The sequence below is a fragment of the Heterocephalus glaber genome, unplaced genomic scaffold (genome assembly GCF_053883595.1).
Source record: "Heterocephalus glaber isolate CG9 unplaced genomic scaffold, H.glaber_assembly_v1.0 deba00001481, whole genome shotgun sequence".
Taxonomy (NCBI): Eukaryota; Metazoa; Chordata; class Mammalia; order Rodentia; family Bathyergidae; genus Heterocephalus; species Heterocephalus glaber.
In genome coordinates, this window is record NW_028258317.1 from 36,490,578 (window position 1) to 36,516,422 (window position 25,845).

The window sequence follows — 25,845 nt, forward strand, 5'->3', positions numbered from 1 at the left end:
AGTAGCACTCTTATTTTCTATGTAGCCAGCACAGTATGTAAAAACAACAAGTCTACTCAGAGGCAAAATTAATGCTGCTCTATGAGTCAGAACATGGACCTGCTGTGTAGAATTGAATACCTGGCCTCCTGGTCAGGGAAGTCTAATCCATTGAATTGTATAGTAACAGAAGTAAAAATGCATTAAATTTAATCCTGCAAAGCAAATGCTACTGTATAGAAATATTTAAAAGATTATTACAAACAAATGAATATGTTTGAACTTTTTGCGTGATAATCTCATTGTTACATATTTTATTGTAATGATCAACTAAAAAGGAGAATGGCACATTTAAAACATACCTGCGACCATACTGGGTCCTTGCCTGAAAAGGTCAAAGTGGGTGCTGACACCTCTGTGAGCATTTCCACTCCAAGTAAGAAAAGGCCTGTGTTACAGATGAAAACTGATTTGTCTCTAAGAGACAATCCTTATATTTCTCTGTTGTGACCATTCATTTGTAACTGTTTTATTAATGCCCAAATCATACTTGTTTCCAGAATCTTCTAGATTATTTTATGGAAACAGGCTGACTTAAAGCAATTCTTACTCTTGATAGTAGTCTCAAAAAATAGCTAAACAACAAATATCCAGAGCTCTTTGTGCTACTCATCTTGACCATGGTTAATGTGCAGTTTTGAGAATAAGAAAAAAAGCTAAAGCCACAACAGCAATGAGTGAAATTTTACCAGTTTCGAAAAGTACATATTGGGCCGGGGATTTAGCTCAGTGGTTTTAGTGGTTTTGCCACCTGCTGTGCAAGTGGAAGGACCAGAGTTCGATCCCCGGTACCAAAAAAAAAAAAAGTACATATTAAGTCAAATGGATATCGAGAATAAATTGGAGAGCCACCAGTTTTCTTATTCAGCAAGAAATGAATAATGAACTACATCACTGAACTTATAAAAATACTTTAAAGGGAAAAAAATCTATTACTTTTTAGTAAAAAAAAAAAAAAAAAAAACACAAGCCAAAAAAGAAAAAAAATAGGAAGTATCATGAGCATAATTTCTAGGTGACAAATTCCGAACAGCACAGTAATAAACTAATTTAGCTTCTTTTAAAAATTGTCTTTATCTTTTCTGACAACAAAAAAAATCAGTATTTAACAAATTTTGAAAATTCAATATTAATACAAAACGTTGTATTTAAATGTGTTAATACTTACAAGTGTGAACATATAACGCAAGTGATTTCATCACTTACCTACTTATAATAATTCCTACAAACACATGATGGTTTTAAAAAGATGAATTATACAAGTCTACCTTCATAGACAATTATGAAAAATGAAATATATTTTTCTTTTCCTTTTTCACTTACATTTCGATATACATTTCGCTACTTTCTATCCTTCTTTATGTCACTACAATACAGCATATGACTGACAGAAGCAATTCAGAATTCATTTGCAAAGACTCTCTCCACTGTAATCTCCAAGAGACTCTTCTGTTCTCTCAGAATCAGGTTTGCATCTTCTCTTTTCTCTTTTCTTATTGAGTTAAGCTTATTTCCCATGATAATAAACTCCCCTAGTTGTAAAGAGGCTTATAAAAGCCATAGATATTTCTTTTTTCAGTTCACTTTTCCCTTGATTCTGTGGTTTCCAGCACCACACTCATAAAATTGGACTGGGAGTTTGTTTTTTTTTAATCTAAGAAACCATTGATCCATGTTACAATGATTAAGCCATGCAATGGTAGACAGCTTATCAGATTTGAAAAACATATTACATATAGATACATTTTTTTAACTCAAACACAAAGAAATCAACCTTTATGAAATGTAACTGTTAAAAAGCTTCACTAAAAGTTAGAACATTTCACATTTTATTAGGCTAAATGTCTAATATTGGTTGCTTCAATCTGATATTAGTGATATTAAAAATGTCTTTATTTAAATTAAAACTAACAAGGACCAGGACCAGGTGGCGGGAGCGGCGGCCTCGGTGGTGTGGAGGGACATGCGGACCGACGGCCCCTAGATCGGCGGAAGAAGGGAGGCCCCAGCGCCCTGCCCATAGAGCTGATTGTCCAGCGAGAGTGACAGGCATGGGCAAGCAAAGACCTGGTGGATTGTCTTGGGCTGTGGCTAGCTGTGGAGCTAGAGCCCTGGATGGCCCTGGAGCCAGCCCCAGGGAGGATGATGGTGCTCTTTGTGCCTGCACTCGTGAGGCTTGGTTCGGTGGCAGGTGCCCATGGCGACAGCAAACCTTTGTTAAGGTCCCCGAGGACCAGACAGGGCTTTCAGGAGGGGTAGCATCTTTTGTGTGCCAAGCCACTGGAGAACCTAAGCCATGCATCACATGGATGAAGAAGGGGAAGAAAGTTAGCTCCCAGCGGTTTGAGGTAATTGAATTTGATGACGGGGCAGGGTCAGCGCTGCGGATCCAGCCATTGCGGGTACAGCGAGACGAAGGCATCTATGAGTGCACAGCCACCAACAGTTTGGGCGAGATCAACACTAGTGCCAAACTCTCAGTGCTTGAAGGGGAGCAGCTCCCGCCTGGGTTCCCATCCATTGACATGGGCCCTCAGGGGAAGGTGGTGGAGAAGGCGTGCACAGCCACCACGCTTGTGTGCAGCTGGCGGAAATCCAGATCCCGAGATCTCTTGGTTCAAGGACTTCCTTCCTGTGGATCCTGCCACAAACAATGGCCGCATCAAACAGCTACGTTCAGGTGCTTTGCAGATTGAGAGCAGTGAGGAGTCGGACCAAGGCAAGTACGAGTGTGTGGCAATCAACTCAGCAGGCACACACTACTCGGCCCCCGCGAACCTGTATGTGCGAGTCCGCCGTGTGGCTCCTCGTTTCTCCATCCCTCCCAGCAGCCAGGAGGTGATGCCAGGTGGCAGCGTGAACCTGACATGTGTCGCAGTGGGTGCACCCATGCCCTACGTGAATTGGATGATGGGAGCTGAGGAGCTCACCAAGGAGGACGAAATGCCAGTTGGCCGCAATGTACTGGAGCTCAACAACGTCATGCACTCTGTCAGCTACACCTGTGGGGCCATCTCCTCACTGGGCATGATTGAGGCCACAGCCCAGGACACAGTGAAAGCTCTCCCAAAGCCACCGATTGATCTTACAGTGACAGAGACGACTGCCACCAGCATCACCCTGACCCGGGACTCTGGGAATTCGGAGCCTGTGTCCTACTACGGCATCCAATACCAAGCAGCTGGCACAGAGGGCCCCTTCCAGGAGGTGGATGGTATGGCCACCACCCACGACAGCATTGGCGGCCTCAGCCCTTTCTCTGAATATGTCTTTCGAGTGCTGGCAGTAAACAGCATCGGCAGAGGGCCACCCAGTGAGGTGGTACGCACACACACTGGAGAACAAGTGCCCTCCAGCCCTCCACACCGTGTGCAGGCCTGCATGCTGAGCACCAGAACCATGCTGGTGTAGTGGGAGCCTCCTGAGGAGCCCAATGGCATGGTGCGGGGATACCGCGTCTATTGCACCCCAGACTCCTGTCGCCCTCTGAGGCCTGGCACAAGCACAACACTGATGCAGGGCTTCTCACCACTGTGGGCAGCCTGCTGCCTAGCATCACCTACAGCCTGCGCATGCTCACTTTCACGGCCGTGGGTGATGGCCCACCCAGCCCCACCATCCAGGTCAAGACGCAGCAGGGAGTTCCTGCGCAGCCTGTGGACTTCCAGGCTGAGGCTGAGTCAGACACTAGGATCCAGTTGTCATGGCTGCTGCCACCACAGGAGCGGATCAAGTATGAGCTGGTGTACTGGGCAGCAGAGGATGAAGGCCAGCAGCACAAGGTGACCTTCAACCCTACCTCCTCCTACACCCTGGAGGACCTGAAGCCTGACACGCTGTACCGCTTCCAGCTGGCGGCCCGCTCCCACATGGGGGTGGGAGTCCTCAGCCCCACCATAGAGGCCCGCACAGCATAGTCTACCCCCTCCGCCCCTCCCCAGAAGGTGACATGTGTGAGCACGGGCTCCACCATGGTCCGGGTAAGTTGGGTCCCACCACGGGCCAACAGCCGCAATGGTGTTATCACCCAATACTCCATGGCCTATGAGGCAGTGGACGGCGAGGACCACAGGCGGCATGTGGTGGATAGTATCAGCCACAAGTACTCCAGCTGGGACCTGGTGGGCCTGGAGAAGTGGACCGAGTACCAGGTGTGGGTGCAGGCACACACAGATGTGGGGCCCAGTCCTGAGAGCAGCCCGGTGCTGGTGCGCACTGACAAGGGTGTGCCTAGCAGGCCACCGTGGAAGGTGGAGGTGGAACCACTGAACTCCACTGCTGTGCATGTCTCCTGGAAGCTGCCTGTCCCCAGCAAGCAACATGGTCAGATCCGCGGCTACCAGGTCACGTATGTTCGGTTAGAGAATGGTGAGCCCCAAGGCGCACCCATCATTCAGGACGTCATGCTGGCGGAGGCCCAGGAAACCACCATCAGTGGCCTCACCCCAGAGACCACCTACTCCATTACTGTTGCTGCCTACACTACCAAAAGGGACGGTGTCCAAAGCAAGCCCAAAATTGTTACTACAACAGGAGCAGTCCCAGGCCGGCCCACCATGATGATCAGCACCACAGCCATGAACACTGCACTGCTTCAGTGCCACCCACCCAAGGAGCTGCCCGGAGAGCTGCTGGGCTATCGGCTGCAGTACCGCTGGACCAATGAGATGCAGCCCAACATCATAGATTTTGGCAGAGATGACCAGCACTTTACAGTCACTGGCCTACACAAAGGGGCCACATATGTCTTCTGGCTTACTGCCAAGAACCGAGCTGGCCCAGGTGAGGAGTTTGAGAAGGAGATCACAACCCCTGAGGTTGTGCCCAGTGGCTTTCCCCAAAACCTACGAGTGACAGGATTGACCGCATCTACCACGGAGCTGGCCTGGGACCCACCAGTGCTGGCGGAGAGGAACGGGCGTATCACCAATTACACTGTGGTGTACCGTGACATCAACAGCCAGCAGGAGCTACAGGACATCACTGCTGACACCCACTTTACACTCTCCGGCCTCAAGCCAGATACCACTTATGATGTCAAGGTCTGCGCACATACCAGCAAAGGTGCTGGCCCACTCAGCCCCAGCATCCAGTCCCGGACCATGCCTGTGGAGCAAGTGTTTGCCAAGAACTTCCGTGTGGCCACTGCAATGAAGACATCTGTGCTGCTCAGCTGGGAAGTCCCTGACCCCCTCAAGTCAGCCGTACCCTTCAAGATTCTGTACAATGGGAAGAGTGTAGAGGTGGATGGGCACTTGATGCACAAGCTGATCTCAGACCTGCAGCCTAACACAGAGTACTCATTTGTGCTCATGAACCGTGGCAACAGTGGAGGGGGCCTACAACACCTCGTGTCCATCCGCACAGCCCCTGACATCCTGCCACACAAGCCACTACCTGCCTCGGCCTACATAGAGGATGGCTGCTTCACCCTCTCCATGCCCCCTGTGCAGGACCCCTCACTGGTCAGGTGGTTCTACATTGTGGTGGTGCCCATTGACCGTGTGGGCGGGAACATACTGGAACCAAGATGGAGCACACCCGAGGAACTGAAGCTGGATGAGCTTCTGGAGGCCATTGAGCAGCGTGGTGAGTCACAGCAGCAGCGTTGGCAGCAGGCAGACCAGCTAAAGCTATATGTGGCAGCTCAAATGGATGTGCTCCCTGAGACCGTCACTCTGGGGGACAAGAAGACCTACCAGGGCTTCTACAACCAGCCACTCTCTTCAGAGCTGAGTTACCAGTGCTTTGTACTCGCTTTCCTGAAGGAACCTGTGGACCAGAAGTGCTATGTCACCAGCCCCTACTCGGACAAGATTGTAGTCCAAGTGACACCAGCTCAGCAGCAAGAGGAACCGGAGATGCTGTGGGTGACAGGCCCCATCCTGGCAGTCATCCTTATCATACTTATTGTCATTGCCATCCTCCTCTTTAAGAGGAAAAGGACCCACTCCCCATCATCAAAAGATGAGCAGTCAATTGGGCTGAAGGACTCCCTGCTGGCCCACTCCTCTGACCCTGTGGAGATGAGGAGGTTCAACTACCAGACCCCAGGTATGCGAGACCATCCACCCATCCCCATCACCGACCTGGCAGATAACATTGAGCGCCTCAAAGCCAACGATGGCCTCAAGTTCTCCCAGGAATATGAGTCCACTGACCCTGGACAGCAGTTCACTTGGAAGAATTCCAACCTGGAGGTGAACAAGCCCAAAAACCACTACACAAATGTCATTGCCTATGACCACTCTCGAGTCATCCTGACCTCCATCGACAGTGTCCCTGGGAGTGACTACATTAACGCCAACTACATCGATGGCTACCAAGAGCAGAATGCCTACATCATCACACAGGGCCCACTGCCCAAGACCATGGGTGATTTCTGGCGGATGGTGTGGGAACAGTGCATAGCCATTGTGGTCATGATGACACGCCTGGAGGAGAAGTCCCGGGTAAAGTGTGATCAGTACTGGCCACCCCGTGGCACTGAGACCTACGGCCTCATTCAGGTGACCTTCCTGGACACTGTGGAGCTGGCTACATATACTGTGTGCACCTTTGCACTCCACAAGAGTGGCTCCAGTGAGAAGCATGAGCTGCGTCAGTTCCATTTCATGGCCTGGCCAGACCATGGGGTTCCCGAGTACCCAACTCCCATCCTGGCCTTCCTGCGAAGGGTCAAGACCTGCAACCCACTAGATGCAGGGCCCATGGTGGTGCACTGCAGCACTGGTGTGGGCCGCACAGGCTGCTTCATCGTTATTGATGCCATGCTGGAGCATATGAAGCATGAGAAGACAGTCGACATCTATGGCCATGTGACGTGCATGCGATCACAGAGGAACTACATGGTCCAGACAGAAGACCAGTATGTGTTCATCCATGAGGTGCTGCTGGAGGAGGCCACAAGTGGACACACTGAGGTGCCTGCCTGCAGCCTCTATGCCCACATCCAGAAGCGGGGCCAAGTGCCTCCCGGGGAAGAGTGTGACTGCCATGGAACTGGAGTTCAAGTTGCTGGCCAGCTCCAAGGCACACACATCTCGCTTCATCAGTGCCAACCTGCCCTGCAACAAGTTTAAGAACCGCCTGGTGAACATCATGCCCTATGAACTGACCCATGTCTGTCTGCAGCCCATCCGTGGTGTGGAGGGCTCCAATTACATCAATGCCAGCTTCCTGGATGGATATAGACAGCACAAGGCCTACATAGCTACACAGGGGCCTCTGGCAGAGAGCACCAAGGACTTCTGGCACATGCTATGGGAGCACAACTCCACCACCATCGCCATACTGACCAAGCTTCGGGAGATGGGCAGGGAGAAGTGTCACCAGTACTGGCCTGCAGAGCACCCTGCTCGCTACCAGTACTTTGTTGTTGACCCAATGGCTGAATACAACATGCCACAGTATATCCTGCATGAGTTCAAGGTCACGGATGCCTGGGATGGGCAGTCGAGGACAATTCGACAGTTCCAGTTCACAGACTGGCCTGAGCAGGGCGTACCCAAGACGGGGGAGGGCTTCATTGACTTCATCGGTCAAGTGCACAAGACCAAGGAGCAGTTTGGGTCAGGATGGACCCATTACAGTGCACTGCAGTGCTGGTGTGGGCCGCACCCGAGTCTTTATCACTCTGAGCATAGTCTTGGAACGCATGTGCTACGAGGGCGTGGTCGACATGTTCCAGGCTGTGAAGACCCTGCGCACACAGCGTCCTGTAGTGGTGCAGACAGAGGACCAGTACCAGCTATGCTACCATGCAGTCCTGGAGTACCTCAGCAGCTTTGACCACTATGCAACGTAACTACTGCTCCCCTCTCCTCCGCCGCCTCCACCGGGGGGCTTCGGAGGGGACCCAGCTCCTCTGAGCCATACTGACCTTCGTCCAGCCCTCCTGCACAGATGCTGTTGCCAGCAAAGGACAGCCCACTGGGATCACAGCATTTCAGGAACATTGCCACACCAATCAGAGAGCCCAGAGCACCTCTGGGCAAGTGGGTGGCTGGCAGGCAGGCGATGTGGCCCCTCTGTCCACCAGGCCCAGCTAGAGCCTGCTTCAAGCTCTCATTCAGCTCCATGTTTCTCATGCTTCTTTTCATGGGGTGGGGATAGGGTCAAAGCCTCCATTTTTATATGTTAGTGGGGTAGACTGAGGGATTCTAGCCTCTTCCCTCTGATTTTTCCTTTCACAAATCCTTGATTGCAGAATGGGCCACTGTGGGGGTTGGGGCTCATTTTGTTTTCCTTTTTGAGTTCACTTTGGGTCCCTTTTCTGTATGCCTTTTACTGCTACGGACAGAACATGCCTTCCTCCTGTGGAGCTGGGGTCAGCAACCTTCGAGAAACTTGGCCACAGACTCAGGAGGTGGCACTGATCGGGCTGCTCTTCCAGCCCTCAGACAAGATCCTTTTCCAGCCAAATGCAGGGAAACCGTTTTTAAGGTTTTGTTTTAGTTTTCCTTCAGAGCCTTTTTTGGGCCCCACAGACAGTGGTGGGTGGGCAGGCGATAGGAAACACACAGCCCAGTCGTCTTTTCCAGTGTGTTTAACATTCACAGGCCACAACCACAGACATGTCTGGGGAGCCTGGCAAGGCATTCCCCATCACCATTGTGTTTGCAAAGGTACAAAAAACAAAAAACAAAAGTACAAAAAATGACAAAAATTTAAAAAACAACAAAAAAGAAAAAAGTCATCCCCTGGCCTCTGCTTCAAACCCCCAAGAGGTAGGTGACTCCATGCACCCAGGGTTCCCAGGAGGCCCGCAGACTCACTGGTCCTCCTACACTGCAATATGGCAGGTGGTTACAGGCCGGGGGTCTGGCCATGTGGCCAAGCAAATGGCACAGGTCAGGGTGTGACCTCAGGGCCAAGCGGGGGCATGGCCGGCCCTTCAGGTCCAGGCCAGCGGGCCTAGTAGCACATATCTGTCCTCAGCAGGGGTTGGATGATTTCTCCCTGGATTGCAGCTGTTTTCAAAGCCCCCTGAGAATCGCTCTTTTCCACTCCTTCAAGATGCCCTCATAAACCAATGTGGCCAGACTACTGGACTTCTGTTGATGGTACTATAATCAGTCTTCTTATCTTGGCTTGCTGAGGAGCAGGGCGAGGGCCTCTTCCTCCAAGTAGCACTATCTAGATAGGTAAATGGGGGCGGGGAAGGGTGCATAGCTGTTTTAGCCAAGGGACTTGATGGAGATGTCGCCAAATCTAGCTAGGCTAAGTCAAGAGCAACAATCTAGGGTTGGTAATGTTGGATGAAACATTCATTTTTACCTTGTGGATGCTAGTGCTGTAGAGTTCACTGTTGTACACAGTCTGTTTTCTATTTGTTAAGAAAAACTACAGCATCATTGCATAATTCTTGATGGTAATAAATTTGAATAATCAAATTTCGTAAAAAAAAATTTTTAAAAACTAACAATTTTCCTCTTATTATCTCAGTGTCTTTTAAAACACCACTGATAATTATCCAAGTAACTAGAATTACGGGTAGTTCAGGTCTACAAAACTGAATGAAAATAGCATAAAATGTTCTGAAGAAATTCAATTTCTAAAAAAACAAGAAATTTAACTTCTTATTCATTATGTCATCATGTAGACAAATAGCTAATTCAAAATACATTCACTTAAATATAGACCAAAAATTGTAAAGGTATCTAAATATGAAGAATCACAGATAAGTCAGAGGATTACATTTGCCCACTTCTTATAAATGGAATAAAAATAGATATTATCAAGGCTACCTTCAAAGCTTCAAACTGCTCAAAAGCAGAGATCTCCTACTATAAAAAAATTATTAGCTAAAAAGCATAAAGTAAAAATAAAACTAGTCTAAATATTTGTAACATAAACCAATAAAAAAGATATCACACCAATTAAGTATTTTACAGGGGAAAAAAATCAAAACTGCTTTATTCACAAACATATTTTAAAGTTTTTCAAATTAGACAGACTAGCTTACCAAAAATTCTACCAACAAAAAAGAAATCACACTTAACTAGTATTTCTTCACAACTATAAGGCCATGAAAATGTTTTTAGTGATGATCATAGGATTTTATAGCATTCTAAAGTTACATCTAAAATTTTTATTCTAATATTCAAAACATTAAGTCTATACTAATTCTCTTCATAAAGTTATTTATAAACTATGTACTATTTTTAAATGGTGATATAAAATATCATCATCTATTCTTAAATTTATTGGCCTGAAAACATGCCATGAAAAATAAGTTTAAAATTTTTTTCTGTTTTGTTTTTTAAGACAGGGTTTCACTATGTAGTTCAGTTCAGGCTGGCCTTAAACTCATTATGTAGCAGAGGCTGGCCTCAAACTCACAGCAATCCTCCTATCTCAGCCTCCTGAGTGCTGGGATTACAGACATCCACCACCATGCCTGGCAGTTAAAATATTACTTAGAATATAATTTCATTTTTAATTCATTTTCTAACCTTATACAAAATAAAGCTATGTATGGTGACAACTGTAATTTTATCTTTGCCTAGATCATACTTAGCATTACTACTGAGAATTCCTATATACCCTACACCCAGTTTTTGCCATTATTAACATTTTATATTAGTATGGTACAAATAACCCATTCTAAAAATGGAAAAGAGATCTGAGTAGATACTTCTCCAAAAAGGATATACAAACGGCCAATAAGCACATGAAATGGTATTTAACAGCATTAGTCATTACTGAAATGAAATTCAAAACAATGAGATGCTGCTGTGGTTTAGACCCAAAGCCTCTTGTGTTGGGAAGATGACTGGATTATGTAGCATTAGGTCTGAATTGTGCTGTTGTTAGGAGGTGGGATCTGATTGGAAGAGGCAGGTCCCTGTGAGTGTGACCCAGAAGGGTGTACCTCCCTTCCTGGCTCTTCAGCTGACTCTGCTTTCTGACTGCCATGACATGAGTCGCTTTCCTCTACCCAGGCCCTTCCACCATGCAAGGACTAAAACTTCTAAAACATGAGCCAAAATAAATCTTTCTTCCTCTAAGTTTCAGACATCAGGTATTTTCTCCCCATAACTAAAACAGATACCATTTCAAACCCAAGAGGGTGGTAATAATAAAAAGACTAGACATTAATAAGTATTTGGTGAAGATGTGGAGAAACTGGAACCCTAATACATTGCTAGTAGTAATGTTAAATAGTGCAAATAATCTGATGGTGAAAAGGATAGTAATCACAGGGAGACTGTGTGACCCAGAAATTCCACTCCTGGGTGTATAATCAAGAGAACTGATAACATACCCAAATACTTATACATAAATGTTCACAGCAGGATTATTACTAATAACCAAAAAGGAGAAACAATACAAATAACCATCAGCTAGTGTATGCATATGCAAAATGTGATACATCATACAGTGGAATACTACTCAGTTCTAAGAAGCAACATGGATGAATATTGAAAACATTGTGAGAAGTGAAAAGGTCAGTCAGAAAAGGCCACCTATTATAATTCCACACAGAATAGGCAAATCTGTAGAGACAAAACATAGGGCTCAGAGGGGTGGGAAAACAGGACAGTGATGTCTAATGGGAATTAAGTTAGGTTTATCAGGGTGGTAAAAACGTTCTAAAATTGATTGTGAAGCATATTGTACAATGCTGTAACTATACTAAAAACTAGTGAATAATAAGTTTTATTTGGGGGACTTATTTTTTGGTTTTGGGGGGCTGTCCTTTGTGGGGTTTTTTTCTGTTTTTTGTTTTGAGACATGGTCTCTCTCTGTGTAGTCAGGCTGCTCTTGAACTCATTATGTAGCCCAGGCTGGCCTCAAACTCACAACAACCCTCCTGCCTCAGCCTCCTGTGTGCTGGGATCACAGGTGTGTGCCACCACATGTGGCTATGGATGAATTTATAGGACACAAATTAAATCATATTTTTCATTTGTACATTGATGCTCCCTTCTCATCTGAAGACTCACCTTAAAAATATCCACAAAACTAGGTAGTATAAATGATTCAAATGACAAAATTTGAATTTAATATCATTTTTGCCATTTCAGATCCAAGTATATTAAATCTTTTCCTATGTTGCTTCCTCACCCTTATGAACAGTTGCTCTCATACATCCCAAATATTCCATGAGAACTATGTTTAAACTGACATATTTTAAACTCAGGGGCAAAAGATAAAATCCTTTATTCAGGTACAGAAATTTTCAAACAAACCAAATATAAAATATAAGTATTCCCCAAATTTAGTTCTAAGCTTATTGTAATATAAAATTTTCTCTAATCTTAAATCACTACATTAATAACATACATATGTTATAAAAGAATGGTAAAACATACCTCAAATTCTTTTCTAAGACATTCTTCTCGTTGAGTACTAAATTCAAGTTCACTTGTTTGTCGCTGTAAAAGGTTAGAGCACTCCATATGTTCTCTCTCTAATTGTTCTACTTTCTTGTGCATATTCTGTACAGCACTATCTTGCTCCTGGAAAATAATTCATATTTTTTTCAGTAAAGTTTATAAGCCATCCATGACTAAAAATTACCAGATAGAAAGGACAACAAATCTGTGCTCCAAACATAATATGCTAATTTATACAGGCAAGAGAGGCCTAAATATTTTTTCACAATATTTCAAAATACATTTGTTTTTAAAAGTACTACTGGAGTTTTACTATTTAAAAAAATCTGACTGATACATATTACAACTGAAAATGTATACAGCAGACTAGAATGCTATGCTAGTTCAACTGGCCTCTGAGGGTATTTACATAGTGCTGTAGTTCAACTGCTATACATAATGTTTACCCTTCTGATTAAATTTTAAAGTATTTAGTAATACAAGCATATATGGTCCCTTTGTGTAATAAGGAATGATTAGCTTGAAGGCTTAATAATGACCCGAGAGATTTTTATAAGAGCTCATTTTTGTAAGCATACAGTTTATGCTTATAGATTTTAAAAGTTGTATCCACTAGACGGCTGTTTCATTTCTTCTTCAATTTTCAAAAGGTGTTCAAATCTTTGCTGTACTATTGAAAGAAAAATATAGTCTTCCATTTAAATCTCTCCATCTTCTTTTTCAACTAAACTCAGAAATTGGAGCTGAAGTTTAAACAAAGAGTTTTACTGAAGTTCAAACAAAGAGGTAACATATGCATCAAAGATGCTAATTTAGATTCACACTAATCTAGATTCATCATTCTGACTTCAATCCTCTATCAGAGCCCTCTTTCCCACTTCTCCTCACCAGCATACTCTTATTCATAGACATACACACATGTATCTGTGCATGTTTCCAAGAATTCCTAGCCAAAGATAGCATCAAAATCTAGGTATGTAATTCTCAAGTATAACTCTTTCTCAAAGATTGTAGTTTGCAAAGTATCACTTCTACATACAAAAACCCTTTAAAACACAGTAAGCACTAAACAAGAAACCATTATTCTATATTATAGGTCTCTCTCTTTCAAACAGTCAATACCACCACTATTTATTCAAAATTACTGTTAAATTATATGCCTTCTTCATTTAAAACATACAATCTCCAACTTTTAATTCTCCACTTACATACTACATATCTTTTAACGTGTATATACAGCAATTTGCATGCTGAATCACAAAGTAAACCAAACAATTTGAAGTAAAAAATAAAGCAAGAGTCTATATCCAAAAGATGTCTACATCCTTTTTGATGGGCAATTATGTTACTCAATATTAATCAAAGTAAAAGAAATTATTCAGGATGCATTAGGGGTGTATTTCGGTGGTACAGTGCCTGCCTGGCATGCACGAGGCCCTAGGTTCAATCCCTAGGACCATAAAAAAATTATTGAGGAAGTCTTATGGGATTTATTTGTAAAAAAACATAGCCAATGGTCCATCAAGAAAGAGCTGGGTACAAGGAAGTTGGGGGAAGAAAACATGACTTATGGTTTGTAATTCCCATTTTATTGATAAATAGTAAAGATAACATATAATCTTTCTAAAACCCATTATTCTAAACAAAGAATGTGCCCATTATTCCATGTGAATTGAATTTAATCCTATTTTTTCAAACCTGGAAAACCAAAGGCTAATCAATTAGACCCTATTATGTTTACTTGGAAGGTTTTTACCTTTATGATACCAGATTTTTATTAAACATACCCTACAAAAAAAATTACCTACAAATTGCTTCTAAATAAGAGTATTTCAAGATGTAGATGAAACTGACCTAACAATTGTATTTTCCAGGCAGAGATTAAGAAGTCACATATTATAATTATTATTCATTTTGGGATACAGATATAAACATACACACGACATTATATGTTTCTCGAAAAAGATACTCCTCAACTAGTTCAGATTTTTAGGAATTCTATAACAAGAAGTCATGTTACACTAATTAACTGACTATATTCAGATAAATTACTTTGATTTTCTAATGTTAAACCTACCTGATATTTATTATATATTTTTATATTTTATCTTTTTTAAATTTTGCTACTTTGGGTTGGCTAATACTTGTGTAATATTTTTGCATGTATATTCATGAGTGAGATTAGCTATAGTTATCTTTTCTTGTATCCCTGTCAGCCTAGAATCAGGATTATGTTATCAAGATTTTTCCAGGCCGGGGATTTAGCTCAGTGGTTCTGGTGCCTGCCTTGTAAGCCCAAGGTTCCGAGTTCAATCTCTAGTACAAAAAAAAAAGATTTTTCCATTCTCTGGAGGAGTTTGGTTTTTTCATTCATGACTAAAGTAACATGGGCCTGAAGTTTTTGACAGTGACTCAGTTTAATGGATATAGGTCTACACAGGTTTCCTATTTTCTACTTAGGTGGAGAAAGAGAGTGATTATATGTGTATATATCATGGTTGAAAGGTCTCTTGGTCTCTCACTCTCAAATACAACAAAATGTGATACTGTATCTGAAAAAATTCCCCAACATAAGAGATGAAGTCTAAAATTAAACAGTGGGGAGAGGGACTGGGAGAAAGAGATACGTGAAAAGGAAATAACTTTAAAATATCCTCAAAGAACATAAGCAGCTGAAAAAAGGTGAAAAAAGCCCCTAAAAGTCCTTTCCTCCAAGAGCCAGGCATGGTGACACACATCTGTAATCCCAGCACTCTGAGAGGCAGGAGGATCACAGGTTTGAGCCCAACTAGGGCAACTGAGTGACTTAGCAAAACCTTGTCTCAAAAACAAAAAATAAAGAGATGGAGAGGTATCTCAGTGCAAAGGCCCTGATTCAGTCTTCTTTAACATGATAATGCATAACTTGAATTCAATTTCTTCCTCTAAGGATAATGTTGGCAAATCTTTCATACGTATACCAGATCCATCAGGGAACCAAAGTTGTTGCCAATTTCCAAGGTGATATGAGTGCCTCAAATATGTGTCTTCAAAACAATTTCAAGTAAGTTTCAGTTATTTTGTTCTATTTGAGTCAAGTTATACTTTCTTCATACTAAAATGGTGCAGTCAAAATGTCCTGTTTTTCCTGTCTGCATATAAACTGATAGGTATATTTTCCCTAATTTCTTCTATAAACCATACACTTTATGTCTTTAAAAAAAAAATCTAAATATTCTAAGTTGGTATTCTAACAACTGACAACAAAAATATATATATTTCTTCTAGGAACCCTAAAGCTCTCAAAGTAGATGTTTTTTCCCAATTAGTCCCATATATGCAGCCAATCCAGACCTGCTCATCTCCTCATACCTCAACAGTTGTCAGCAGAAACATATGAATGTAGTCTCCTCATGAAAATGAAGTAATAATATTAAGTGAAGGTGCTTAAAATCCATTATCTAAATGAATTTTTCTTTCAAATTGGTAAATTAATTTTAAAAGTTCAGAGAGAAATTACTGAAGTAGATGTCCAAAAGAATTTGCTTCCTTTACTGTGCAAAAGGTGTTTAGTTTGATATAATACCATTCATCTATTTCTTCTTTTGTTTCTTGTACTTCTGGGATTTTGTTCAAAAGAACTCTTTGCCTATTCCAACATCCTGAAGCATTTCCACTACCTCCTCTTCTAGTAGTTTCACAGTTGCAGGTCTTAAGTCTTTGATGGATTTTGAGTTGATTTTTGTAACTAGTGAGAGATAGAGGTCTAGTTTCATTCTTCTGCATGTGTACATTCAATTTTCCTACCATCATTTATTGAAAATACTTTCCTTTCACCAAAGTGTATGTATTCTTAATGCCTTTGTTGAAAATCAGTAGACTAGAGAAGTACGGGTTTATTATATATTCTCTATTCTGTTCCATTGGTCTATGCATCTGCTTTTATGACAAAACCAAGGTGTTTTGATTACAACAGCTTTGTAATATATATTGACCCAATGTCTCCTGATTTGTTGTTCTTGCTCAAGATTGCTTTGGCTGTTCAAGGGGTTTTGTTGTTGTTGTTGTTCCATACAAATTTTAAGACATTGGCAAACAGAATACAGCAAATCATCAAGATGATTATACACCATGACCAAGTAGGAGTCATCCCAGGGATGTAGGGATAGTTCAACATATGAAAATCAATAAATGTAATGCACCATATCAACAAGGCCAAGGACAAAAGACATACGATTATCTCAATAGGTGCAGAAAAAAACATCTGACAAAGTCCAACACCCATTCATGACAAAAATCCCTACAGAAAATTGGAATAGTCTTTTATCTCAATCTGATAAAAGGCACACATGACAAACCAACATCCAACATCATACTAAATGGACAAAAACTGAAAGCTTTCACTCAAAAATCAGGAACAAGACAAAGATGCCAACTATCACCACTTTTATTCAATATAGTTCTGGAAACATTAGCCAGAGCAATTAGATAAGAGAAAGAAATAAAAGGAATGAGGGTAAGAAAGGCAGAAGTTACATTATCATTATTTTAGGATGACATGATACTCTACATAAAACAGCCCCAAAACTTCACCAAAAGACTTCTAGATTTAATAATCAAATTCAGCAGCGCAGCTGGATATAAAGCCAACCCTCAAAAATCAACAGCATTTCTGTACATGAATAACATAATCACTGTGAGAGAAATTAGGGAAACAGCACCTTTCACAAGAGCATCCAAAAAAATGAAACACCTAGGAATCAATCTAATGAAAGAAGTAAAAGACCTTTACACTGAAAACTACTATATTCTGAAAAAGGAGATAAAAGAGGATATCAGAAAATGGAAAGATATCCCTTGTTCTTGGGTACGAAGAACTAATATAATCAAAATGGCCACACTCCCAAAATAGTTATACAGATTTAATTCAATTCCAATCAAAATTCTAACACCGGGGCCGAGGATTTAGCTCACTGGTTTTGCTGCCTGCTGCGCAAGCAGAAGGACCCAAGTTCAATCCCCAGTACCAAAAAACAAAACAAAACAAAACAAAACAAAAAATTCTAATACCATATCTCACAGAATAAGAGAAAACAATCCTAAAATTCATTTGGAACCAGAAGAGACCTAGAATAGCAACAGCAACTTTGGACAACAAAGGCAGAAGAGGGTGCACCACAATCACTGACTTGAAATTATACTGCAAAGCTACTGTGATGAAAAAAAAAAAAAAAAAAAGCATGGTACTGGCAAAAAAGACCCCTGGATTAGTGGAACAGATTAGAAGACACAGAAACAACTCCAAACACACTCAGCTACCATATCCTTTTTTTTTTTTTTTTTTGGTACCGGGGATCAAACTCGGAACTTTGTGCTTGTGAGGCAGGCGCCAGAACCACTGAGCTAAATCCCAGGCCCTCAGCCACCTATCTTAGACAAAGGAGCCAAACAGCTTCACTGGAATAAAGCCTCTTTAATAAACTGTGCTGGAAAAACTGGCTTTCCACATAGTGAAGACTAAAACTAGACCCATATCTCTCACCATGCACTAAATTAAAATCAAAATGTATCAAAGCTCTAAGTATTAAAACAGAAAAACTAAGTCTGCTGGAAGATAGAATACATAGAACTCTTGAAGACATTGGTGTAGGCAGACTTCATCAACAAAATCCCAATCACACAAGTAATATTACGAAGAATCAACAACTGGGATCTCATCTTAATAAAAAGCTTTTGCACAGCAAAAGAAACCACCAACAGAGAGAAGCTCAGCTGGTCCCAGCACCCAGAAGGAAGCTCCCAGGCTCCTAGGGCAGAGAAGCTCAGCCAGTCTCAGCACCCGGAAGGAAGCTCCCCGCCTAAGCTCAGCCGGTCCCAGAACCAGAAGGAAGCTCCCCCGCCTCCATCCCAGGCTCTTAGGGCAGACAGGGTAAGCCAGTCCCAGCACCCAGAGGGAAGCTCCCCGCCTCCATCCCAGGCTCCTAGGGCAGAGAAGCTCAGCCAGTTCCAGCACCCGGCAGGAAGCTCCCCCGCTGCCATCCCAAGCTCCTAGGGCAGAGAAGGTGAACCACGTGGGCACCAGAAGCACCCCACCCCCACCCCGTGGAAATGAGAAAACACATAAACAAGCCTGAGAAACAGACTTCCAGACAACCTACAGCAACCTCAAAGGGAAATGAGATGGAACAATCTGATACTCAACCACCTGGACTCTCTGAACTGGCAACAAAAGAGGATCTGGGAAAAATGAAATCAGAAATAATTACTCAGATAACAGCAAAGATTTTGCTCATGGTGCAAGACATGATTAATAAATCTAGAGAGGATACAGATTTAAAAAATAGAGGATCTGAGGAACATGATGGAATCCCATCATAGAAAACAAATGGAATCCATAAAACAGATACAAATAGATTTCCAAGAGATTAAAAACTCCATCGAAAGTCTGCGCAGCAGAATGAACCAATGTGAGGATAGAATTTCACATATAGAAGATAAGACTGTAATTAGTGACCAGGAAAAGAAAAATTGCTTTAAAATTGTAAGGGAACATGAGAAATCAATCCAGCAGCTGCTAGACAATGCAAAGAAGAATAACATAAGACTGATTGGAGTCAATGAAGAAAGAGGAGAGAGTGCAGATGACATAAAAAAAACTCTTCACAGAAGTGATGGCAGAGAACTTCCCAAGGAGGGGAAAAGAACTTGACAAACAGATAAGTAAGGCATATAGGACTCCAGCTAGCCTTAATCAAAAAAAAATCTACACATAGGCATATAATAGTTAGGATTCCAGAAATCCAACAGAAGAACAAAATTCTACAAGCAGTGAGAGAAAAGAAACAAATCACATACAAAGGAAAGCCCATCAGAATCACAGCAGATTTCACAATGCAAACCCTCAAGGCAAGAAGAGCTTGGAGTGATGGATTTCAAGCCCTAAAGGAAAACAGCCTCCACCCCAGATTGATGGACCCTGCAAAATTATCTTTCAAAATTGATGGAGAAATAAGATACTTTCATGATAAAGAGCACCTCAGGAACTTCATGAATACCAAACTAGCACTCCAAAAAATTTTAGAAAATACCCTAGGAAAAGGCAATGAGGATCACAACCCCAGGAAACCCAGCAGAATGAATCCATTGGGCGTGACAAATTAAATGCAAAGGAGGAGAATCCAACAAAAAGAAAAAGTCATGACAAGACTTTTAAAACTTTTAACTTCATCTCCCTAATGAGTGTATAATTCAATCTTATTATTGTACTGATTAATATTTTTCTGATTCTAGAGTTCCACACCATTCCTTGTGCTGTACAGGCTATTTATCATCTTCTTATGTCTACATTTTAATTGGGTTGTCTATAAATGAGCTGTAAGAGTTTTTTATATATTCTGGTCATAGGTTATATGCATTCGAAATATGGTCTGTTTAAGGACTACTTTTCATTTTAATGATGTCATTTAAAGTTCTAAATTTTAATGGAATCTCATTTATTAATTTTTTTCTTTTATACATCATGTCTTTTGTATCCTAGGTAGTTCTTGCCTACCCTGAATTCATAAATATTTTCCCTTATAATTTCTTCTTAAAGTTTCATACTTTTAGGCTTTCTTATTTAGGTTCATAGATCCCTTCAAGTTATTTTCATGTATGGAAAAAAAGGGTTGAGGTTAATTTTTTATTTACGGATACCAGGTGTTCTAGTGCCATTTGCTGAAAACACTATCTCTTCTTCAGCTCTTGAATTGAGTTTATATTCTATAAAATGCTAATGTTAAATAATCTTTCAAAACTCAGTGGACCATATATGTGTGGTTCTATTTCTAGATTCTCTGTTTTACTCCAATGATCTATATGTCTTTCCTTACACCAACACTGCCTTGAGTACTGTAGCTCTAGAAGAAGTCTTAAAATTAGGTACTAAATGTCTTCCAACACTGTTTTTGTTTTTGTTTTTGTTTTTAACTTTTCTAGGTCCTTTGTACTCCTACATAACTTTTAAATTTCAATATCCAATTCTTCATTTATAGCAAATATACACAGACCTGAATTTTTATATATACCTTGTGTTTTCTAATCCTGCTAAATTCAAGTACAAGTTCTAGGGGCTCCTAGAGATTCCTTAGTATTTTCTCTGTAGATGATCATTTCATCTACATATAAAGATTTTGCTTCTGCTGTGCCAATCCTATCCTAGTTGTGTCATTTTATTGCCAGACTATTTTGGTGGGGCCTAGGTTTCCAAGTTTAATGGACAGATGAAGAGTAGGCATATCTGCCCTTGTTCTCCACTTTAGGGAGAAAGCATTGTATCTTCTCCATTCACAGAAGGCATTTTTGCTGGAAGTATGGAGTACATGTCTTTGATCTGTTGAGAAGGTTCTGTTCTACTTCTAGTCACTCGATAGCTTTTACTATGAACAGCTGTAGAATTTAGTCCAAAACTTTTTCTCCAACTAGTGACAGGATCATATGGCTTTTTCCTTTCCTCTGTTAAAATGACTTCTGGGGGTGGATCTTCCAATTTTGAACCAACACTGCCATCCCTATAATAAAACCACTTTCTACATACTGCCAGATCTGACTTCTAAGAGTTTGTTTTGTTAAATAAAGTTCTACCTATGTTCATACTTTTTTCTTCTATTATCTTTATCCAGTTTTAGGATTAGCACAATGTTGAGTTCCTAAAATGAGGGGAGAAGTGTTCCTTCTTTTTTCTGCTTTAAATGTTTGATATAATTTATCAGTTAAAATGTACATGAACATGTTGTTGTCATATAGGTAGGTTTTCAAGCTAGGAATATACTTTCTTTAATAGGTGCTATTCAAATTTTATATTTCCTCCGGAGTTAGTTTCATTAATTTGTCTTCCAAGGTACTTCTTAGAAGTTGTCAAATTTATTTCAAAAAAGATTTTTGAAATATGCTTTCTATATCCTTTTAAATTCTGTAAAATCTGTGGTAATGTCTCCTAGATCTTAATATTGTAATTTTAAAAATGTATAACTGATATTGTGTAACAGGAAGAAAAAGTCTAAAAGAGCAGGGTAATTGGGAGGGGTAGGGGAAGGGAAAAAAGGGAAAGGAAAAAATATGAAAAGAAGGAAAAAAATGGAAACAAGGTCTTTGCAAATAGGGAAGGGTGGAGGGGGTGAAGGGAGGGCAAGGGAAGGGGAAAAAAAATAAGAACCAAGAGACTCATGTAATGGTACAAGATCCCAATGATGAATGTAACTGTATTTTAAACCTAAAAATGTACCAATAAAATTAATGAGGAAAAAAAAAAGAAACCACCAACAGAATGAAGAGACAACCCACAGATTGAGAAAAAATTTTGCCAGCAGTTCCTCAAAGGTCTAACATGTAGAATATATAAAGAAACAAAAAAAATCAGACCCTCCCCCAAATTTTAGACCCATCCAAAAATGGGCATCAGAAATGAACAGACATTTCTCAGATGAAGTAGAAGCAGCAAATAAACATGAAAAAATGTTCAACATCACTGATCATTCAAGAAATGCAAATTAAAACAATGCTGAGATTCCATCTAACTGCAGAAAGAATGGCTACTATCAAGAAATCAATCAACAGGTCAGGGATTTAGCTCAGTGGTTCCAGCGCCTGCCTTGCAAGCACAAGGTCCCGAGTTCGATCCCCAGTACCAAAAAAAAACAACAAAAAAGAAATCAACCAATAACAAATGCTAGCAGGGCTGTGGGGGAGAAAGCAACCCTTCTCCACTGTTGGTGGGAGTGCAGACTGGTGCAACCACTGTGGAAATCAGTGTGGAGATACCTCAAAAACCTAAAACTAAAGTTTCCATTCAGCTATTCTCTTTCTTGGTATCTTCCCCAAAGAATTAAAAGCAACATACCACAGAAATATATACACACTCATGTTAATAGCAACACAGTCTGTAATAGCTAAATCTTGGAAAGACCCTAAATGCCCATCAACCAATGAATGGATAAAGAAGATGTAGTTTTTCTATACAATGGAGTACTACTCTGCCATAAAGAAAGATAAACTTGAGACACTTCAAGCTATATGGATGCACCTTGAGACCATAGTCTTAACTAAAATAAATCAGACACACATGTTTAAATACCATATTGTTTCACTGGTGTGAGAAACTAAAAGTGTAAATAGGACAAAAATGTATAAAAGATATTGGGAAATGGGAGGAAAATGTTCAAATGAGAAGGGGAACAAGGGTGGGGGAGGGGAAAGGAAAGAAGGGACAAGGAAAAAAATGGAAACGAAACTTTTGTAAACAGGGAAGGGAAGAGAGGTTGAAGGGCAAGGAAGGGAATGAGGGAAAAAAAAGAAGCAAGATGCATTTAATATGGGTACAAATTCCCTATGATGAATTTTATCATTATGTATATCTAAAAGGTACCAATAAAATAAAAATGCAAATATATTAAAAATAGTTTCATTTAGTGAACTATTTTATTACCTTGGATAAATCTCAAAATACAAATTAAAAAGACAAATTAGACAATGCATGATACTCTGTATATTCATAAAAGACACAAAATACTAAAAAAACACGATATACTGTCCATGTATAAAGATAAAAACATTTAAACACCAACTTAAGAATGGAAGTTATGTTTGGAGTGGGATGGTGGTGAGATGGAGAAGTGATTCAGTCTTCAACGATATAACAATTTTTTTTTCGGTACCGGGGATCGAACTCAGGACTTTGAGCTTGCCAGGCAGGCACGGCGCCACAGAACTAAATCCCCAGCCCATTTGTTTTTATTTTTGAAGCAAATATGACAAACACTAATGTAATCTATGTGGCAGTCACTGGTTTCATTATTAGTACTGGTACTGGTCATATTTATCCCTGAGGTTTTTTTCATATGTTCAACTACTTGACTTTATGGTTTTATAAATATAATCTAAATCTGAGATGTAACAGAGATTAATCCGCCTCCCTTCAAATAAATTAGACTTTAAAATTTCTGTCACAGCATTTAGCTTCTAATCAAATCAAAAGCTACCTTGCAGTAGCAAAGCAAGGGGTGGGGGTGATGAAATCACATTAAGGACGTTTGAAATTGAATGATAGTTTTCTTTATCCACTAGAGGGAGCAGTTGAGCTTAAAAACTTTAAATGAGGCTTGTTTTTGAACTGATTTTTTTTTAACTGATTTTTAACATCACAGGATACCACATTGGGCTGCTAGAAAAATAAACTTTTCTTTCCACATCTTCCAGAAACATAGACCAAAAGGTATAATTCTTTCTATATACACATATAAACATTTCTCAGAATCAATAATATATTTCCAATTCTGAAAATTTTAAAGTGTTAGAGCCGAAGTACTTCAGTTTTCTTGCTTATAAAACAACATAGGGCCAGGGATTTAGCTCAGTGGCCGCCACCTGCCTCACAAGCACAAGGTCCCGAGTTCGATCCTCAGTACAAAAAAAAAAATCAATATAGCTAGCTACAACCTTAATCTAGTATAAGATTACCTTATGAAGGAACCAGAACAAGTTCTTCCTCTAAATTTCCAAAGCCCGAACAATTCTACATCAAAAATAGTATAGAAATAAAGTCTTGGTAAATAGGGAAGGGTAGAGGGGGTGAAGGGATGACAGGGAATGGGGAAAAAATAAGACCCAAGATACATCATGTACAGGTACGAGTACCCAATGATAAATGTAAATGTATTGTATACCTAAAATGTACAAATAAAAGGATTTAAGGAAAAAAACAGTTTAATGATACTATCTTTGTATCACATCTATCATAATTATAAAACCATACACTTGCCAACCCAGCAATTATACTTCTAGGCATTTACACAACAGAATCACCTGTACAACTGCCTGAAGTTATGGACAAGGGTTTTGATAAATCTTTTCCTTTGGGGCATTTAGGTTCCTGGGGACTGAACCCAGAGCCTCTCACATACTAGGCATGTGCTCCACTGTTGAGCTATACCTCAATGAGCCCTAGCTCAGTCAATCATTTTTAATTGCAGCAAAAAATTTTGGAAGAAATAAAATGTCTATCAGTAAGAAGTTACTGAAACATATTAGGAATACCCACATGGCAGAAAAACTAAAAGGCATGGAAATCAAAAGATAGATGCAGAAATATTATTCAGGTATGTAATTTCACCAAATATATTATTATATGTTTATATATCCTGAGATCAAGAGTATAATTAGAGAGGAAAGAAAGATGATCTCCACTTTCTGCTTTTAAATTTCCTTAAATTAAGGACATTTTTACAATGAACACAGCTTAATTTTATAAATTATTAAAATTTTTTCCAGTTTGGAAAAAAACAGGCAGTACCAATGCCGGAGTAATTTTCTACTCCATTTGCTAACAGGACATCAATATACAGTTTTCAAAAAAAACTACAAATAAATGCTCCTTGCTGTCCTTGATCATTTAAGACATACTTCTTTTCCATGTAACCCCTCCAAGTTGTCCCTAGATCACTCATGGGACTGGGACATGAGCACTCCAGTCCCTAAGAGCTGTCTCATCACAGAACCCACAATCCCTCTGCCTGGCAGGAACACTTTCTTTGCTGAGCCCCTCTCCTTTTCAATCCACATTTCCCAAACCATTACAAACCCACTCTTAATCACTTAGTCACTATTACAACAAATTCAGTAAATAAATGAGAAAGAGATAACCTGATATTCCCTGATCAAGCTATAGAATTTTGGAAATGCAGTAATATTCACTTTGTGAATGCTTTCAGTATTATTGATAAATTACACATTAAGATGAACTAAAAAACTAGGGGCATGGTACTTTAGAAATAAAGCTTTAGGGCCTGGGATTTAGCTCAATGGTTGCACCGACTGCATCACAAGCACAAGGACCCAAGTTCAATCCACAGTACCAAAAAATAAAAAATAAAAAATAAAGCTTTACTTTCCTGACAATGGGAAAGCAAATGGTAAATAAGAATACTCAAAGTTCACCTTGCAATTGTGCAAAGAAAAATAAAAACAAATTTTAATTTTTAAATATAAAATTTAAGCAAACATTTTCAAGACTAACAAACACATTGTTCTAAACTTACCACGGCTTTGTTTTATTTTGAAATTTCAAATGATGCTAAAGAAAAGCAGAATTTTTATATCCTATCAAAAGAAGGACTGGGTTTTTTCAAAAATGAGAAACACAATCCTAAAATAAGGTAACTTCTGTGGTAACTCCAATAAGATTAGCCTTAATATTTGGAAATATAGGGCCAAGGATGTAGCTCAGTGGCACCGCACCTGCCTCACAAGCACAAGGTCCTAACTTCGATTCGCGATATAAAAAAATAAAATACAATAAAATGAAATTTGGAAATATATGCTTCTATTTAGCACTCCAGTCCCTGGGAAAGATAAAAAAACGTGGCATTCCAAATAGTCTTGTTCAAAAAAAATCTACACATAGGCATATAATTGTTAAGATTCCAGAAACTCAACAGAAGAACAAAGTTCT

The 25,845-nt window shown here is 40.5% G+C and overlaps 1 protein-coding gene and 1 pseudogene across 17 annotated transcripts in view; one reads left to right on the forward strand and one right to left on the reverse strand.

Moving 5' to 3' along the window:
• Positions 1 to 25,845, reverse strand: part of Ccdc171 (coiled-coil domain containing 171) — a 361,174-nt gene that overhangs the window by 292,416 nt on the left and 42,913 nt on the right. For all 17 annotated transcript variants that reach the window (XR_015440062.1, XM_087183886.1, XM_087183887.1 and 14 more), the window contains one exon: positions 12,360 to 12,506. Coding sequence is in view for 16 of the 17 variants with exons in the window: in XM_087183886.1 (XP_087040012.1) it covers positions 12,360 to 12,506 (147 nt within the window). In the remaining variant the exon portion in view is untranslated. The remainder of the gene's footprint in view (positions 1 to 12,359; positions 12,507 to 25,845) is intronic.
• Positions 2,044 to 7,960, forward strand: LOC101717371 (receptor-type tyrosine-protein phosphatase F pseudogene; annotated as a pseudogene).